The sequence below is a fragment of the Haemorhous mexicanus genome, chromosome 1 (genome assembly GCF_027477595.1).
Source record: "Haemorhous mexicanus isolate bHaeMex1 chromosome 1, bHaeMex1.pri, whole genome shotgun sequence".
Lineage (NCBI taxonomy): Eukaryota > Metazoa > Chordata > Aves > Passeriformes > Fringillidae > Haemorhous > Haemorhous mexicanus.
This window is the reverse complement of record NC_082341.1, coordinates 85,313,843-85,332,974: the sequence shown is the minus strand read 5'-3', so window position 1 is coordinate 85,332,974 and position 19,132 is coordinate 85,313,843. Positions and strand designations below refer to the sequence as shown.

Below are 19,132 nucleotides of genomic sequence, written 5' to 3'. Positions count from 1 at the left end.
GATATGTAAATAAAACCACTTTGCAGAAATCTTAAAAAAAGGTCATCAAAATACTCAAGCAATTTCTTTCACTCCTTAACATATGGTTTTGCTGAATTTCATTTACCACTGTGCTGCCTTGTTGTTTGGCTTCATGAGATATTATTAATGGTCACTACTCCTTCCTCTTCTGTCTTTAACTGGACTTGTTACTTGTGTATCTCCCCCAAAATTGTCCAGCTTGACCAGTGATCTTCCTTTTGAATTCAAAATGTTTGAGAAGGTATTAGCAGAAAGAAAAGGAATGGGAACCATTTTCCAGCATAACAAGCTACTTTTTCTGGAAAAAGCAATTCACACTTCAGTGCAACTACCTCTGAGAAAGGAAATAACACTGCAAGTGTTTGAAACACAGGAGGCCCAAATGCAATTGTTTGGATAGGGATCTTTATTCAATGCTAAGCACCAGACAGTATTTTGAGTCCTGTTACAATGCATTGCTTGTTCTCTTCTTTTTGCCACTGTTCCATCTGATCAACTCCACTTGAAAAGAAAAAAAAAAAAAATTAAGTAACATGTTGGGTGAGCACACTGTGAAGATACAGTTATCTTTTCCATGGGTAATAAAGAGCAAGTGACTTGCTGCTCACAAGTACTTCAAAGAAAGCTGGTCAGTAACCAGTGTGCAATAGTGAGATGAAATGATGCAGGAGAAAAAGCACTCATCACCTACAAAACTGTAAGGTAAGTAGAATTTATGCATGAGGTCTTTTAATGGGCCCCTATCCAAGGGCTAGCAGCACAGAAATAACCAAATGGAGCTGAAGACTCAGCAAAAGAACAGGGCATTTAGAAGAAAGTGATGTTTACCAGTAGGAAGTCATTCCTCTAATGAAAATTTAACAAGCACTAGTGTAGGCAGCAAAAAAAAAAAAAAAAAAAAAAAAAAATTACTGTTTCCCTAAACAAAAATAGCAATCAAAGTTTTTGAAGTTTTTGATTGCCTATCAGCTTTGAAATGCTAATCATTATGGTAACTGTGTTGGTGAAGGTAAGGAATTACTTAAAGTGTGTTATTTTCTTTTTTTAGTTTTTTGGTTTTTTTTTAATCACTGCTGCTCTACAGCTGCACATGCTCAAGGAAACAAAACTGTATGGATAATTACCCCTATGGAAGCAATCCAAAGGTTCACGAAGCAAAAGCTCCTTCCACCTTAAAGATCAAGGTTTTAAATTAGAAAAGTACTTGAGCCTCTAGTTGACAAAGGTGTTTGACCTGCTGGGCAAAGGTAATCGCCAGGGACTTGAATCAGGACTCTCACAGCACACAACACGGGGGGGGATCCCCAGTGCAGTACTTTAAAACAGTGAGATGCTACTTAGAGCAACAAAAAAAAACAAGCACTGCAATTTCACAAATATTAATAAAAAATAAGAGAAGCTTTTAGCCTTTTCCCTAAGAACTCCTCATTCCTTTTCCTTCAGAACCCTTTTCCCAACACCGGCAGAGGTGTCCCAGTCAGCCTCTGGTCAAGCACATGTCAGGACAGGAAACAGGTTTTCCTGTTTTTGATCAGATTTTGACCTCATTTACAAATACAGTTCCATCAGGACTAAAGAAAACTTCTGAGACTTCTGTCATGCCATGGTAAGACCTTCAGAAAACACAAAAGAAAGAGGAGTTATGCCAAGTTAGGACAAACCTGGCATGAGCAATTCTTCACTGTGCGGAAAGGCCATCACAATGGCAAAGCTCAACCCCAGAAAAGCAAAGAGGTAAGGAAATGAAATCTAATGAAATCAGCTAATTCCCTGTTTCCATCAACCAGAAAGTCACTTGGATCAATTCAAATCTTTCTTAATGCCTAAATCTCAACTTCTTATGAAAAAATAAGCAGAGAAAATTACACTGCACTTAGAACTATAGGAAACTTTGACTTTATCATTAATCAGAGGGCAAGTGTTCTTATATGAGAGATATACCAACATATAACATCACTTTAATATAAGCCTCCATTTCCCCTCAAAGCCAAGCAAACTCTTGGATGCCTCATTGAACATAATGAAATAGCAATGAAAAAACGCAAAAGAACATAAAGCAAAATGCACAAGGTATCTTTCTTCATTGCTCCTTTTGATCACACCACAAAATACTAATCAGCCATGTAGACCTATTACTGTAGCACCTAACTAGTAAACAGCTTCTATTTACAAACAGGATTACCTGCAAAGAACAGAACTAAGAGCTCACATGGGCAGTACAGGAGCTCAGCTGACACTGGATAATGAATTAACCTATGGTAACTCAATCTGGATTAAGACAGGGTTTCAGAACCTAAGAGCTCACAATTAAATCAAATAGTGTAGTGTTCTATTCACAGGGAATTTTACTCCAAGGATGTAGCATACAGCAAGATGCACACAAGTGTTTCAGACCTTGGAAGACTACGTGCCCCCCAGATACTTACCACAATTTCAGCTAGTGACACACACAAAATTAAAACAGATGTCCAAGAGCAGAACTGGGGAGCAAAATTAGCAGTGGGAATATTTTCTCTAATGCAAAATATATAAAGAAATACTGGATGTAGGAGACAATGTTTATTTTCTTTGAACAACAAAGAACTAACGCTGGGGGCAGTGTATGGAGCAGGGGAAGCCCACAGTGTGAGATGTGGGATCTATTTTATTTATAACAAGCAAACAAAATCCCAAAACAATTGATAACTTCATTTAGAGGAGCATGGGCTAGCTATTCTGTTAGAAACTAAGCAAATGCCCAAATGTGGCTCAATGTAGCAGAGGAAGTGTCAGGAAACACAAATCAAGCAAGAGCACACTGTTTACTCCAATACTCTGATGGGTACTGGCACGAAGGCACTTTCCTGTCTGAATCCTAAACAGCATCCAGAAAGACACACGATGGCAGATATGTGAAACTGCCACGACAAGCACTGTAAGCTACATCAGACACACGAAAGTTGCTAGAAAATGTTCTGCTCCCATCCCAGGATTTCAGTTTCTTTTTCTATCAGCACAGTAAGCATGTTCATTTTTCTGCTCCTGAGGCTGACACAAAACACACTTTAATAACCCAGATAGCTGTGACACGTGGAAGTTCTGAGCACCATGGGGAACTGCTGGCTTGCTTCCCTCACTCACCTGGGACCACCACCACTAAACAACAGTTTAGGGCATATCATCATTGGCTTTTGCTTCAGCTTACAGTAAAATGACAATCCCTGCAAGCAGCTGTCACAAAAGTGGACTGATACAGCAGACTTTAGCTTTGCTATATGACTTAAACCTGCAGTATCAAGTAAGAGGAAAAAAACTGAATGGTTTTCAGGCTCACTGTAACAGCCTGTAAAGAAAAAATATTGCAAAGTAAGTTCTGAAAACTTTATAGGATACACTGTTTTTATAGTTTAATAGGCTCTTCTACATCCTTCTACTTAAGTATAAAGTACCACATTAAATACCAAGGTTAGTATAATTTCTGATTGTCCTCATGTGTCTGAGCAAAATGATGGGACATTATATACTCAGAGGAGTTACAACTGCCTCTTGACAGCAGAACTCCCAACTGAGAGCATTCTGGCCTCTGGAAGAAGAAAAAAATGCACACAATATTTATTTGCAATAAATACATACAGATTATATAAACTGATTTATCCTTGTAACTGATCTAGGCTCAGTATTTGGATACTTATGCCATACCTTCAGACAGATCCTTTTCATGGTCTGATGAGTTTCTATACTTGGGAAAACATGTATGCTCTGGAAGTCAACATAACTTGACACTAAATAAACACCCTTGGAGGAAATAACACACCTACCACTCCTTAGCCAAGTGAACATGAGCCGTGCCAGCAGTGGACCCTATATCCATGTGCATGCATGTGAGCTGGAAACAACCAGGCCTCTGTGGTTTTGGCAGAAGGTTTTGCTCAGCCCACTCTGCAGTGCTGATCTATGTGCATTGAAACAGCTTTGGATCTAAAATACGGCACAAGAATAAAATTCTGTGATTTCTGCACAGGAAGCACATGTGGCCTATGCAGCCACCAACTTTCCCGCAGTACAGAGAGAAAGGGAGTGGAGAGATAACATGAGCTTAAAGGAATTCCTTGAATTAAGACAGTACAGACCAAACTTCCTCTCATCTTCATCAACAGCAGAAAGCAAGAATAAAAAGTACTGCAACTAGTTTGCCAACTTCACCTTCCAGATTTGGAAGCCACTTTAAACACCCAATGCAGACTAAAAGAAGCAAAACTGTTGTTTTCAATACATGGCTGCCATAATATCTGCTAGTTTTGCAACCTACCTGCATAACTTCTAGGCAATTTTAATCAGATACAGCTGCTTGTACAACTTAAATAGTGTTTTTCCCCCTGAAACATTCATTCCCCCTAGAACATTAATATTTCTTGGTTAGGAGTCCCATGTTATAAATCATTTTGTGAAATACGCTCTATTAAAGTGGAGAGTCCATGCAAAAGTTTTTGCTAAGAGATTCATGCACACAGAAACATGGAGCAAATGTTACCCTGCATACACAAGCATTCAAATGCCTCAAGTTAGAAGGGAACAAATCACATTGGTGCATACTGTCTGGGTGGAACTGGGATTAGTTTAAAATGATTTCTTGTTCATTAGGTTATTACTTTTTAACATACATCCCATTAAAAAAAATTAAATACTATTTCAATCTTATCAACTAGAATTCACAATCATTTTATGGTACCTATATTTCACATCTAAAAGAGGCCATCATAACCACCTGATTTGATATTCCCCCCCTATAATGTAGACTGAAGAATCCACTCTTAGGCTTTAAAACTTCTGGATCTCATTTGCTATACATAAATTAGCTGCCAAAGCATGACTGAAAAAGGTATTTAAAATGACAATAGAAAAAGGAAGGGAGGACAATCAAAAGCATGGATTACTTCAATTTTACAGCATTTCCATTCCTGATGTTTGCAATAGTCCTGCCTTGCCCTCTACTTGGACACCAGCATGACGATACTTTCTTCATTGCTGAGATTAAGACATTTATGGTCAAGGTCATTTCATATTTTATTTAAACACAGTGCAGAAGGACATGAAATTTTACAGGTCAGATTCACCATGGTACTTGAGCAAAGCCGGGGCTGCAGGGCAGAGCAAACAGCCAGCCCAAATGAGAGCTGCCAAGGTGCAACTTCCCTTCGTGAGCCCAGAACAAACATCCTCCTCTTTCTTATGGCCAGACAGGTCTCTCAGCCCAAGGTAGCCTATCTCCACCTGGATCTTAGAGGGATGACAGGGACAACAGTACTGCATCAACCAGCACAGACCCGAGTCCTCGGGTGAGACGAAGCCTTGTTTTACCAATAGTAGCAAAAGGAGACAGCAGCTCTGCCAGCCGCTACCAGGGTTTCTCAAGCTCTCCCTCGAGAGCTCCTTCTCTCAGATGGAGGTCCCCCCTTGCCATTCAGAAGCACTTTTAAGTCACCTTGAGCCCAAACACTGCAATTGTACGGAAAGGTACTAAGGCAAGTTTCAGTGAGTCAGCCTCAGCACAGGGATACAAAACCATCACCACACGCCCTCCCTGGCCACAGCACATTACACCTGCACCTCACTAGCAGCAATCATTTCAACCAAATGATGATTTCAACCGTAACTATGAACACAAATATCAAATTAGGTCCTGAAATGACCTAAGGCACCTGAAAGGACTGCAATCAGTGAAGTCTCCCTATTGCACAGCCAGTAAGAATAGACATCTCCTGCAAATGTTACAGCCCTGAGAACACACTTGATCCTCCAGGCATCAGTGGTTTTTTATTTTTGACTGTACAGCTATGAGCCTTTGCCAAAAGGAGAAGCTCAGCTCTCCCTGCTCTAGACAGAGAAACAACACTGACACACAGATAGATAAATGCTAGGAGTGCAACAGGATCCACTTCATTTTATCTGGGGCAATCTTTCAGCCATATAATGAAATAAAAATCTCTTGGGGACCTTAGATCAAAATGTTTTTTGGTCTAGCAACCACGACTCCCCCTCAGGCTCCACATGGGTTATGGGTTTAATCTCATCTTCCTGCAAGCACACCGTCAGGAGCAGGGCCACCCTTGACTCCATCAGCTGCTCCATGGCTGCAGGCTTAGGCAAAGCAGAATTCAGCTGTGTATGCCTACTAGGGCTCTAATGCTGGGAATAGAAGTGGAACACACAACCAAGGTAACTTCATCTAGAGAAAGATAATTCATTACCAGTATTACCCACCACCCCAAATGTGTCAGAGAGAAGCACCCAGACTTTTCCCAGTGAAAGAGTGACTGTATGCCCATTATCTTTACCCTGATCTCTGCACAAACTGTAGAAATGTCTGTACCTGAATCTAAGGTTATTGATATGGCTGTGAACAGGGATGTTTTCCACAAAAGTAACCACAATGCTATTGTATAGCAGAATAGAGATCTGAACTGGGCACCTGTTACTTAATGTAACTTTCTGAAGTCAGATTTAACTTTCTGAATTTTTTTCTTGTGGCTGATGCTGATGGTTACCAAAAGCATGAAGCTTAACATGTAATCCGCATGAGAAGGAAGCCTCTCCTCCCTCCCCTTCTGTCCTCACCCTGTTTTCTTTCAGGCCATTTATACAAGATAAAGACTAAACAACCCCCTCAGTTGCAGTGACCTGAGACACAAAAAGCAGGAAAATTACCCTGGTACCAAGATCTCAGAGAGGTGTTATCTTTTTTCTCTTCTATATACTACTTTTCAGAGCAAATTTTCTTTTAAAGCACTCTCTGTCCCTGCCCACAAAGGTGAAAATAATATCTTCAGCTATGGAAGTATCCAGGCTTCTTTTTGAAGTATCCAGGCTTTCTTTTTGATATCACATGCTGATATAGAAGATTATTAAATACTACATATGTAACTACTCTTTATTTCCACAAATCTTCCATTCACCACTGCTTACATCCAAAGCAAGTCTGTACCTCCACATGTGCACAGTTGTGTAGGGCCAATGTGCAGTTACACATCTGCCCCTCCTCGTAAGGGCTGCCAGCAAATTTGTGAAAATAGAGAAGCCAACTACCTACCTGCCTTTCTACAAGAGCTAAGGCACAGGGTCTCAGACCGGTCAATATACTGAATTCATTAATTTCCAATAATCACAGGCTTTCACTGGATCTCCTCCATCCTTGATCGGGCCTTTGTGTACGTTCTTACCAGTGACAGAGGTAACAGCTCTCACTGTTGGGTCCCTGCCTGCAATCCTCCACCAGGCAAGCTGGGAAGGTGTTGTATGTTAGGAAGTGGCAGGAAAGGGAGGGAAATCAGTTTGACTGTCTGCATTTTCAACACACAAATGCTAGTAAATGTAGAGAACCCAAACTTCACCTCCCACCCCTTCTTGGTCTACTGCAGATTGTGATGGCGGGTACCTCACTTGGATGCTTTCCATGGCTCCACCTTTCCCACCATTCAGGTTAAATGGCTGAGCTCCCTGTACATCATCCAAAGCTCTTGTGAGTCACTGACATGATGTCATTGATGTCATCACTGTAACAATCAACCCTGAAGCACAATGCAATGATTGTTTCTCCAACCCACATTCACAGTACATTTGTTCCAGCAAGCTTGAAAATGAGAGGATGAGGCAGGCTAGGTTTTCCTGCTCAATAGGTTTTTGCTCCAATCTAGTTAAAAACATTCAGCAATTCACTGAAGCTCCTAGAGAACTGCACATGTACCATACTTTAAAATAAGCTCCAAAAGCAAACAGTCCTTTTTTCAAAATAATGCACTCCCCCGATGGAGAGGTTTCCTCAGAAGTTTCTTCGTGATATTATACTGAAACTGCTGAACCAGAAAAGCTGAGATGCTTCTGAGCTATCTTGGTCTTGTAGTTATTGCTAATGGTTTTCTTCTTCATCTAAAAGCTAACAAGGAAAGCCACTGCTGGCTCTCTGACATGCAGAGAAGTGACAGTACATCTCACTAGAAACAGGCAGCTGTGGTCACCTTGGTCTGAAACTGGGTCAGAGATGCCAGCTCTCAGTTATATGGGAGAAATACACAAGTAATATTGGGGAATCAGAGGCTGAGGACAAGATCATCCTTTTCTTGCTGGTAGAATTCAGGTAATACAGCTTTAACAGCTCTGAAAAGGCAGCTTCCTCACAACAAAAGGTATGTTTCACATACAGTTTTTGGGAACTTTTCCTCATTTCTGGGAAAAGTGTCAGGGAATCTGTGTGAACAGCCAAGCCAAGCCCTGCACGGCTATACCACCTTAATCCAAAAGGGACCCATCAATGGGAGATTGCCACTGCTGTGCATTACGTTGCTGCTTGTGGGAGAATGTGTCTGATGGAAGAGCAACCCAGCTCCAAACACTGTTAAGACCACTGGACAAGTTCAGTGAGAAAGACTACAGAGTCTTAAGGTATTCTGCTTTAACTCCATCCCTGATAGTGAAAACAGACCTTTTGCCAGCTAAAGTCACTTTGACCTGGGAACTGCAGCAGACCATGTCATGCACAATGTCAGCAACATTCTTGCCATCAAACAAGTGCTAAAGGATCCTAAGGACTAGCTAGTTATGACATCACCACCTTCCAAATTCAGACTTTCTCAGGAACTGCCCCTAAATGCCTTGAAAAATGCCTGTCCTCATCTCCAGAAACAAGAGTGCCCTTAAGCTGTACAGCTGAGAACAAATTCCTTCAGGGTTGTAACAACCAATTAAGGGATATGAAGCAATTACTTTTATATCCACACAAATGAAACTCCTCCAATGCAATTAACAATCCCTTATCATCTACTGTTGAATTTGTGGAAACCATATGCTGTACACTCTCTCCTCCCCCAACTTTCCCACAATTTTAAGCAGTTTGTTTTAGCTGATGTAATTATACCTACCTATTCAAGAGAAATAATAGATGTGTGCACATTATCTGAGTATTTTTAAATGTCCTTTTTAATTTTAAATATAATTTCATTTGAGATTTTGCAGCTTTCATTTCTATTAATAAATTATCATTTCTTCTTTATAAGTGATGAGCTAGTATGTCATGTAATTTCTTTCGTCTAAATAGACTAAGACTTTGATCTAATACAAGCCCTTGCTGGGAGTAGAGAGACTTTCTGTCTAATTTAGTTACAAAAAATATTCAATTAAACTTGGGAGTTTAATTCATTTAGTTATGAAAATTAGATGAACTCAACAAGGTACATTTGATTTGCCTTGAGGAAAAAAAAATACCAAAAAAAAGGAGAAGAATATCTAAAAGGGAAACAAATATGAATGGAGAACAAAGGTAGCTTTTCCTGCTCATGTTGAAAGGGGGATAATATGAAGAGTCTGAGCTCCACTTTGTGTGCCTAGGTGAAACACAACCACAATGAGTTTGTGCAAATTATATATCCAAGAGATACACCAACAGCTGGTATTAACATCCTAACTGTCTCTTGGGTAACAAAAATCCACGTAGGTCATAACTGAGTCCGCCACAATCAAGGGAGATCTGATTCCTCACAACAGGATTACACCATCCATAAACAACTCCATCTCCAGTCGAGGAAAAAGACAAATATCTGAATCATTTTTCAAAAGCAGAACAGAGCACCATGGATCTCTCTGACAGAGGCCTCCTGCTGGCTTTGCAGCCATCACTCACCATTTTTGCAGATGGGGCAGCACTGGTCAGGCTCATAGACGGGATCCACGCACTCGGTCTGGGGACAGGCTGAGACCGTGCACAGCACTTCGCCGTTGGCCTCACAGCGACACCTCTCGCACGGAGAGACCTGGAACACAAACCAGGCACCCTTTAGCTCCTCCACCTCATGCGCTCCTGGAGCGGGCAGTGCCCCCCTTCTCATCTGAAATGTTCTCTCCTTCACGTCTTTCTCCACCCTGCTCTAAAACAAACTGGTTTTGTGGCCTAAATAATGCAGAGAGCAAGACTGGGCTCCTGCAAGGTTATAGAACAATGGCAGGAGAAGAAAACCAAACCAAAACAGGTTCTTCTCTGAACCTACATACTGAATGGGGAAGTCAGAGGGATGTTGAAAACAACAACGGCGAAGACTTTTAATAGGACTAAAACAAAGATTATCTTACTGAATTTCTAATGAATTTCCGAAAATTAAGTTCATAATTTAGCTCAGTTCTATTAGAAGTTCAAAAATAATTTAGAGAAAAAAATGTATTTTAAGAAGAAAAGTTTTGCTAAATGAAGTTTGAAACTTCTTTTAATGGAAATCCCTAGTGTATTTTTTTCAGGTTTGAAAGTATGAAGCTGCATTTTATTGCAAATTATATTTTTCAAAGAGAAGTCAGGAAAAATCCTGATCCTTTTGAATTCAGTTATTTCCCATAGGTTAATTGGTTTTGGACAATTCTTCTAATATTTGTAATTTTCTGAAAGGAAGTTGAAATTCAAAGAAGGGGTGAAGGAAAATACAGGTTACCTAGTGAAATGTTACTGCCTTTGAAGAACTCTTACAGAATAGGAATACCATGAGATAGTTACTTGAAAGACCTACTTCAAAGAAATTAATTCCCAACAAAAGAGTAGCAAGACTCTCTTTAGTAAAAAATGGACTTTGAAATATCTGCATTTGCCACATGTACAATTTGGGCTGTCCTCCTCGGCATTCCTGACCAGGCACATCTCACTTGCATTGCTGATATCCTCATACCACACAAGATAGAGGGAAGCAGAATGTGAAGAGCAATAAATGCTGTACTGTAAATCTCATTGCCACACTCCAAAACACCACATGGGTACACATGCTCAGAACTCAGGATGAAAATGCAGCTGAACATTATTATTAGCGATCCTCTAAATCTAAAATCTGTGCAGATTACTGATTTACTTAGAGGAGGAGGTTGTTCTTTTTATGGACAATTTTCATTCCAGATTCCAGCTGATGCAGACAATCCCCCATTTCACTTCTCCAATAAGAGCAGAAAAAAATAAAATCTAAAAAAGAAAATAATTATTCACTTTGAAGAATCACCCAGATGTCTAACTTGCAGATCATCTGCTTCTTCTCCCTATTTTCAGGCAGCCTATCACATTTTTTCCTCAAATCCATTCTCTGCTTGCTTGCCTCTCACATCCTTCTCACTTCCAAAGTTCAAACATGCTGATGCTTGCAAAGCATCATCTCCAACTAAATGCTCATTCATGCTTTGCTACTTCCCTTCCCACCTGCCAAGGCTGTTATTCACTTATGCACTCAGATATCTTTCACACCCTTCCCTCTGCTTAGAAAGCCTAAATAGGGTCTCCTGCTGTGTTGCTTTCTGCTTTTATTACTATTATTTATTTCAGGTTTCATTTGCTGGCTACTCACTTTGCATTTTCTCTTTGCTTTACACTCTACCAAGGATAACACCACGCATTTGTTTAGGAAATCCCACATGGAGGCTGACAGTCCTGTGCAGAAGATCTTTATTGCAGACTTTGGGACAACTTTGTCCTGTAATTGTTTTTAAACTGCCACATTGACTTCCAGAGCTGGAGTGCCAGCAGATGAGGAGGTTTCTGATCCAGTGCTCAGAGTTGAAAGGCTCAGGTATTTCAAGTAATCACTTGAACAACATGTGAAGTTTTGAGTGTCAGCAAACCTGAGCTTCTAAGGATAAAGTCAACAACAAGAATCCCTCCTTCTAGAGTTATATCTAGAAACAATACTTACTAAATTATAAAAACACGGGTTTTAAGGAGGATTGATTTTTAAAATATTATTTTTAATATAAAAATATTATACAATATATGATCCTACTTGAAAAAAATACCAGCACTCAGTTCCAAGGATCAGGATCAACAAGGCAAACCTACAGCTTTCAATCAAATTTTAACACTTTTTTCCATGACTTGGAAAAGATGCAAATTTGCCAACCATCAAAGCTGAATGAGATCAGTAGCTACCACAACAGACATTCCTTAGTCCGGGACACTGCTTAGTAGCTGTGTCATTCAATATTGGAAGTGGTGTAAAAAACTAGAGTACCTGACAACAATCAGGAAACAAGGCAACACACAGACGTTATTCATAAAATCTCTCCTCCGTAAAATTTAAGCATGTTCTAATTATATAAATTTACTAATTTCCAAATTTGACAAAGGCGGAAATTCTCAGAAAAAACAAGTAATTTACTATTGATTGAGAAACAAAACTGATCTAATTCTTTTTTAATAATGATGACTCATGATACACATTTCTGTCCTATACAGCACACACACCTGAAGAGAACATTTTTTGTGAACAGAGTGGACTGTTAATGTGATACTGCAGTGATGAAGGCATTTCTAGTGTACTAGATCATGGGATTTCAGGGGAATACTTCCAGTACACTCTTGGTAAGTACTGTCATCTGTGCAACCCACCAACCTGAGTAATGGCAGCAGGAATGAGGGTATCCACGAGGTCATTTCAACAAAGCTCTTTTCAGGCATGCAAGCAAAGCACAGTGGCTGCTAAAATGGTATCAGTGTCAGCCATTATTTGTTCATCCTTGGACTAAACACATTGCTTTTTACTGATCATCAGGATACAGCAGGAACTGTAGAAAACCCCCACTTTCTGCACCTTAATGGCAGCTTAATACTTGGAGACTTAATTATCACTAGAGAGAGAGAGACAATAAGACAGTTCCTGTATGTAACAGCAGCTAAATAAATCAGAATGAAAAGACACATTTGGTCCTTCATTTCCCCTCTCTACTCATGCAGTGCAAGTGCATTCCCTGCAGCGCAGTTCCCAGTGGCAGTCATTGCAAGGAGCATCCCTCTTGTTCCTGTGGGGAATGACCAGCCCAGCAGCACTCACGCTCAGCACTTCTACATAACCAGGCTGGACTGGAAAAAATATCAATCTCTCTCTGACAACTGATGATACCACATCTCCATGGTCTACAGATGAAGCTGTTAACTCTGTAGCAGCAGCAGTTCTGCCTATGAAAGAACTGCAGGAAGACAACAAGAGGCAACAGAAATCTTGTGTATTCACCAGGCAGCCACAAAACTTGTAGAAAATTGACTACAGATGGCAAAAAAACCCTAGCTCTTTAGAACTGTTTAAAGGGAAGTTTATGAGCAGAGGTATAGGAGCTGCAGGCACTGTAAAAGAGCAAATGCACTACGGTGTAAACTGCTTGTAAACTGCTACATTTTCCACTAGTGGAGTGTGAACAAAGCTGTAGCTTAGTAAGGGTAGTAGGTCTATCCAGCAGCTTAATGTAAATTTTCATAATTAAGATGTGACAAATCATTTGTAGTCCCAAGCAATTTGAGCTTTCCCCTACCAAATGTCCAACTTCAATTACAAACCAAAAAGACATCAAAACAAAACCAACAAAAAGCTGGATTAATAACAGATATACAATCTACATTTGGTTCCTTCAGCCTTGAGAAGAGCCAAATTAAAAAAAAAAAAAAACAGTCATAACCCCAAATTTATTTTCATTTATACTGGAATTTTTACTAATATTTTCTTGCCACTTACACAGCCCAGGAGAACAAGAATGGGGTTACACTGACAATAATAAACATACCAGCCATGCTTTTACTCCTCTGTGCCTTCAAAATACCACTGATCTTTCAAAACTCCTTTGGGTTTGTTGACTTCCAGATTTCCAAGTAACTTACCCACAAAACAAATACCACTTGTGGTAGCAAGGAAATTCTAAAAGACACAAAGCAACAGGTTTCAAAACGATAGGTCTTTCTCAAAACATTGCACCTCTGAAGATAATTCCTCATTCTCCTAAGACTTTATACATCAGCCTTCATTTTCAAATTGTACTTGGAAGATTTGGACCACGTGCTTTAGAAATCTTCAGCTTCAGTGCAGAGCTTTAACACCCATTGCATTTCACCAAATAAAGATTTTGCTACCAGTTCCACTAATATGGATGTTGTGATCACACTGCTATTCTGCCCCACAATACCCACGGGTGACCAGAGTGGTGCTGATGGAAACAGCTTTATGAGACTTCATCCTTTCCCTATACCCAAGCTGTGTGTTGTGCTGACATCCATGTTCTTTTTGAAAACACAAAATGCATGCTTACATGCACACGCAAGCAAAGCCTGAAGGATGGACTGCAACTCAAAGAAGAAACATATCAAACCTCAAATTCTATGGCACACTCGGCTTCTGGCTCCAGTCAGGGCAATTCTTTGCCATGCCAAGCCATATAGGAATTTTGTAGAAGCAGACTCACAAGTTTGCATGCATAATTACATATCTATACATAAATTTTTGTACAAAAAATGTCACTTAAATGTTAGGAGGTCACCTTTTTCTTCCTTCAGGTACTCTTTGCCACAAATAGTAGGAGCAGATGCAGAGAAAAATCACATCACTATCCATTTATAACTCCTTCCCTGACCTTAATCAAGAGATTGCATGGTCAACCAAGACCATCAAGTTTAAACTTACAAAATTACCTTTGAAACTGTGCAATTGCTTGCATATTGCTATTGCTTCCACTGAGCAGCAGCAACCTGACTACATCTGCACCTTGTGTTGCCAGACAACTCCACTGATTGCAGCGGCCCAGGCAAACAGCTGCACTTACAGCTTGTGCTCACAATATTGGAACCAACACTGAATCTCAACTAAAAAAACAAGGTTCTCACATAGGAAATTAATCATGCTGCAGTTCCACTGCCTAATTGCATCAATAACTTTCTTTGTTTGTACTGAGCAGACATCCCTTCTCACTTGTGTTTCCAAAGCCAGGTAAAACAAAGCAGTAATGTTTCATTAGAGGAAGATATGAAGCCAAGGGCTAAAAGCTGAATGGAGTTAAAAAGAAAGCTGAAAACCAAAATTTTTTCAGGACATTTCTATACATGCCACTGTTCAACACTATTTTTACCAAGGCTGTCAGTCATATTCAAATGTACCAGGGAACATTAAGGTTCTACACTTACTACACATTTAACACAGTATTTTAAGCTTGCTTTACTGCCATTACTACAACACCACTACAGAAAAAGGCTAGGAAATGGAACTCAGTAGAAGAGAGAGAATGAAAAGCAGGGAGAAGCCTATAAAACACTGACCTATGGTGAAGGTATGGAGAAGCTTCATCTTTTGGCCACTCCTCAAGAATTAAGCTTGCTGGGAAAGAAAGGATCTCAAAAGCCATCTCTGAAAAGGCCACATCAACTAGCTGCTGGTAAGGTAAGCTGGTCCCCCTTAAGGAGAACACTTCCACTCTGATGTTGAATGTAACCCTTGAGGATTACATGGAAATAGGGAGGATGATACAATGTTTTCTGCCATACCTTGCAATTCACCCCTGCTCTGCGCACTCCTGCCCAAGAAGAGCAAATGACAACGCTCTTATTATGGAGAAAGTAATTCTGTTCTGTTTAGTTTTTCTTAAATTGAAGAACATGGAAAGACATTATGAACCAAAGCTATGTTTTCATGATCATCCAAATACCAGAGAGCAAATGTGACAACTTACTTTCAGCCTTCAAAAACACTTTCTATTTCTCTACCCTGAGAGGGGCTCAGCTTCCAGAACCTTGAATTATATTTCATCCTACCCTCAATATATTCAGCATGAAATTCTGCAGTGTATTCAGAAATGGGTTTTGGAACAGCCCTGCATCTAATAGTCACTCACAAGAAATTTCACAAGCCATTCTTAGAGCCTGCTTACAGGTCTCAACCACAATAAAATACTAAATGGAAAAAGACAAGGAAAACAAACAGAAAACTGGCCCCAACTCCAAAACTTTTGAGTGCACTGTAACATCTTGCATTTTCAATGATAACAACCTTGCATAATGCTAAAAAGACCCTGGTCTGAAAGGATTTCCCCAAACATGAAGCTTTTTAAGTCCTTTCTTTAGGTATCACTGCAATCAAGACTGCAAACCATGCTATTATTAAAAAGAAGGCCTATAGTCATTCACAGAGAGCAAACATTATGCAACCTTGGCAGCACTACCTAAATAGTTAATAAGGAAAAAGAAATTACTGTTAAAAAAGAAGGGATCATCAGAAACTGATTACTAGGAATAGAAGTCAGCCCACAAAACCCTGCTTGATCCCTGCAAGGCAGAAGTTTAACAGTTTCACAAAATCCAGAACACCACTGAGTAGCATCCTTCCAAGCAGCAGTTTTTACTGTAAATACCAAAGGAATTAATAAAGATCAGCACCCTCACTTAAAAATGTTAGAGCAAGAAAGGTCATGTTTAAGGGGAATATTTTACAGGACTGCAGAAGTAATATTAACACAGAAATGTGAAGAGGAGGGGGAGACACAGAACACTCCCTGAGAAAACAGCTAAAGACCATAATGCCACTTTAAACAAGAGAAAAACCCACAAAAAGACTTTGGCTTCATTCCTTACCATGAACTCCTCTAGGGTCTGGTAGGTTTTCCCTCGGAACTCGCAGTAGTTCTTCCTCTCCTTGCACTGTGGGCAGCACTGCGTGGTGTCCACATGGATGCAGCGAGGGTGGAGCCTGGGGCACTCGGGCTGGATACATAGCGGGCCCTCCTCAGTGCAGAGGCAGGGGCAGGCAGAAGGGCCCGGCGCAAACTTCTCCCCGATGGCATAGACGAAGCCGCTCTCGTCCACGCAGCCTTTCCCACGGTAGTCCGGATAGGCGTACTCCTCCGGAGGCTCGGGAGTGACGCTCGCAACAGATGCTGGGAGAGATGAATCTTCAGCCACCTGAGGTTCCTCGGGAGCAGCATCCCTTTGCTCTTGCACTTGAATGCTCCCAGATTTACTGCTTGTCCCCTGGCTGTTCCAAGCCTGCTTTTGCTTAGTCCAAGACTCCTTGTTCGAGTAGTTCCTGTTTCCTTTGCTCTTCCAGTCCCTGCTACCCTCCTCCCTCCCGCTCCTGCCGATCTCATTCATTTTCCCTGGACCTGTCTGGCTGTCCCTTGTAGACGTGTGATCTCTCTTTTCCTGGCTCGCCTTTATCTCCTGTTTGTCTTGAGCCTTGGCCAGTTTTTGTACGGGAACGGTGGAGCTACAGAGGGCAACCATGAGGCAGCAGGTTACGAGAAGAGAACTAGAGAAAGCTCCAATTGCCATTGCAGTCGAGCTGGGCATCACCTACTGCATCCCACAGGGGACACTGCATTCACATCGGAGGGAAGCGCTTCGTAAAGCCACAGTCCCTAGGAAAAGAAGGATTAGGAATACTTCAGCTTCTGCACTTCTTCCCCCCACCCCGCACCCCGCCTCGCCTCCACCGATGCAACATCTCAAACAATATGCAACCTGCCTCGGTAGTTTATGCAAAAGGCAAACAGCCTGCTGCTGCATCCCTCCTCCTCCTCCCCCGCTCTGCCAACTCTTATAAATAGCAGGGCTCTGGACACGGACCGAGCGTCTTCGGCTCCGAGAGAGCACCACGCAGAACTCCGGGGAGTCAGCGTTTGCAAAGGCAGGTTCAGGCAAAACTCAGAGCGCTTGGGAGGTTATTTTTAACTTTCAAATGACAATGTGTGAAGAGGAGGGACGCCCGATGAACTAAATGAGCTCCCCAAAATCCAGCAAGGTCCGGAATAGAAATTACCCAGCTGAGTGCTATTCACTGTCTGCACACACGATGATTTTCATTAACCTCTTAATCAGTCTGAAGTACGCTGGTTTGGGTTCTGTTTAAATACCTACCAGCGAGCACGTTTCTGTAACAGACAAGTACAACCAAACACACTAAAGCGAGCAAAGACAAACTACCTCCCTTCCGAACTACCCAAACCAGCACACACCACCTCTCCCTCGCCCGTGTTCGAAAGACAAGGTAGAGCCGCTCCGAGTTTCAGCAGCCAAGGCTCATTTAACCCACATCCTCCAGGAGTTAGGCAGCGCTCCCGGCTCCTCTCCCTGAAACACTGCACACCAAATCGGGGGGGGGGGACGGGACCCAAAATAAAACCCCAAACCAAAATACGTACACTACTCTGGCCACGACAAGCAATGCCGCTGCAGTCTCCCGGCACGACACCACCTCCGCGGTACCGCTCCCCAAAGCCATTCAAAAGCCTCTCTACCCGCCCGCCTCGCCGGCCCTCGGCGAGGGCATCGCTGGGCACCGCGCTCCGCCCGCCCGGCAGCGCTGCCCGGCGCGGCCCGGCCGCTGCAGGGGAGCCGGGGCTCCGCGCCGCCCGCCCAAACTTTCCGGAGGGCCGGGCGGCGCCGCCCGACCTCCTCTCGGTGGAGCTCTGAGGGAGCCGGGCCAGCCCCTTCCCCAGCCCGGCCGGGTCCCCCGTGGGGGGGCGCGACGCCTCCGTGCCTCCCTGCCTCCCTCCGTACCTGCGCTGGCGCCGCGCTCAGCCCCGGCGGCGGCTCGGGCGGGCGAGCGTCGCCCCGCGCCCGGCTCCCATGGCGGGGCCGCGGGCGGGCGGCCGAAGGCGGCTTGTTGCTGCCCGCTCGCCTCTGCAGACCTGCCGAGCCCGCAGCGCGGCGCGGCGGCCGCAGCCGGTGCGGCCCCGCCGCCCCGGGGACGGGCTCCGCCGCGGGCCCCGCTGCTCTCACATGGCGGCCGGGCGCCCCCGTCCCCGGGGGCGGCGGGGCAGGACGGGCGCTCCCTGCCGCGCTCCCTGCCGCTCTCCGCGCCGCGGGTGCGGGCCGGGCGCAGGGCGCGGCGCGGGGAGGGGACTCGGAGCCCGCCGGGGGGCGGCAGTGCAGCGGCCTTGCCCGCCCCTGCCGCTGCCGGAGGGTGTGCGGGGCGGAGGTTGCCCGCTCCTGCCGCAGGGCCCCGCCGCGGCCGCGCTCCGGGAGCGGCGAGCGGCGGTCGGGAGGGAAAGCGGGGCAAGGCGGGCGCGTTGGGGGCCGGCCCCGCCGGCGGCTGAAACTTTTGGCGGTGTTAGGGGCGTCGGTTCGGGACGTGAGCTGCGCGCTGCGTCCCGCTGCGGCTTTGGGCGCTCTCCCCGCGGTGCGGGACGCGGCCCCGCGGCCGGGGCACGCCTGCGGACCCGCCCCGGGCGCGGGCAGGGGCGGCTGAGCAGCGTTTATTCGGGACGGGCGGGCTGTGCCCGTCTGGTGCTGCCCGCGCCGCAGCATCACGCAGTAGTGTGCCTTAGCGCTCCCCTGCTAGCCTGCTCTAGCAGTGAGGTGGTACGTGCTTTACTATTT

General features: G+C 43.5%; 1 protein-coding gene across 2 annotated transcripts in view; it reads right to left on the bottom strand.

The window, feature by feature from the left end:
- The window catches only part of VWC2 (von Willebrand factor C domain containing 2), a 53,024-nt gene extending 34,564 nt beyond the window's left edge, over window positions 1-18,460 (bottom strand). The window contains exons 1-3 of one of the 2 annotated variants that reach the window (XM_059855272.1): window positions 18,311-18,460; window positions 16,388-17,169; window positions 9,671-9,800 (exon numbers count right to left, since the gene is read on the bottom strand). In XM_059855272.1, coding sequence (XP_059711255.1) covers window positions 9,671-9,800; window positions 16,388-17,101 — 844 coding nt within the window. In that variant the 5' untranslated portion in view covers window positions 17,102-17,169; window positions 18,311-18,460. Of the gene's footprint in view, window positions 1-9,670; window positions 9,801-16,387; window positions 17,170-17,952; window positions 18,093-18,310 lie in introns of those variants that run through there. The other variant, XM_059855281.1, reaches the window with a different exon arrangement.
- Between the last annotated feature and the right edge of the window lie 672 nt (window positions 18,461-19,132).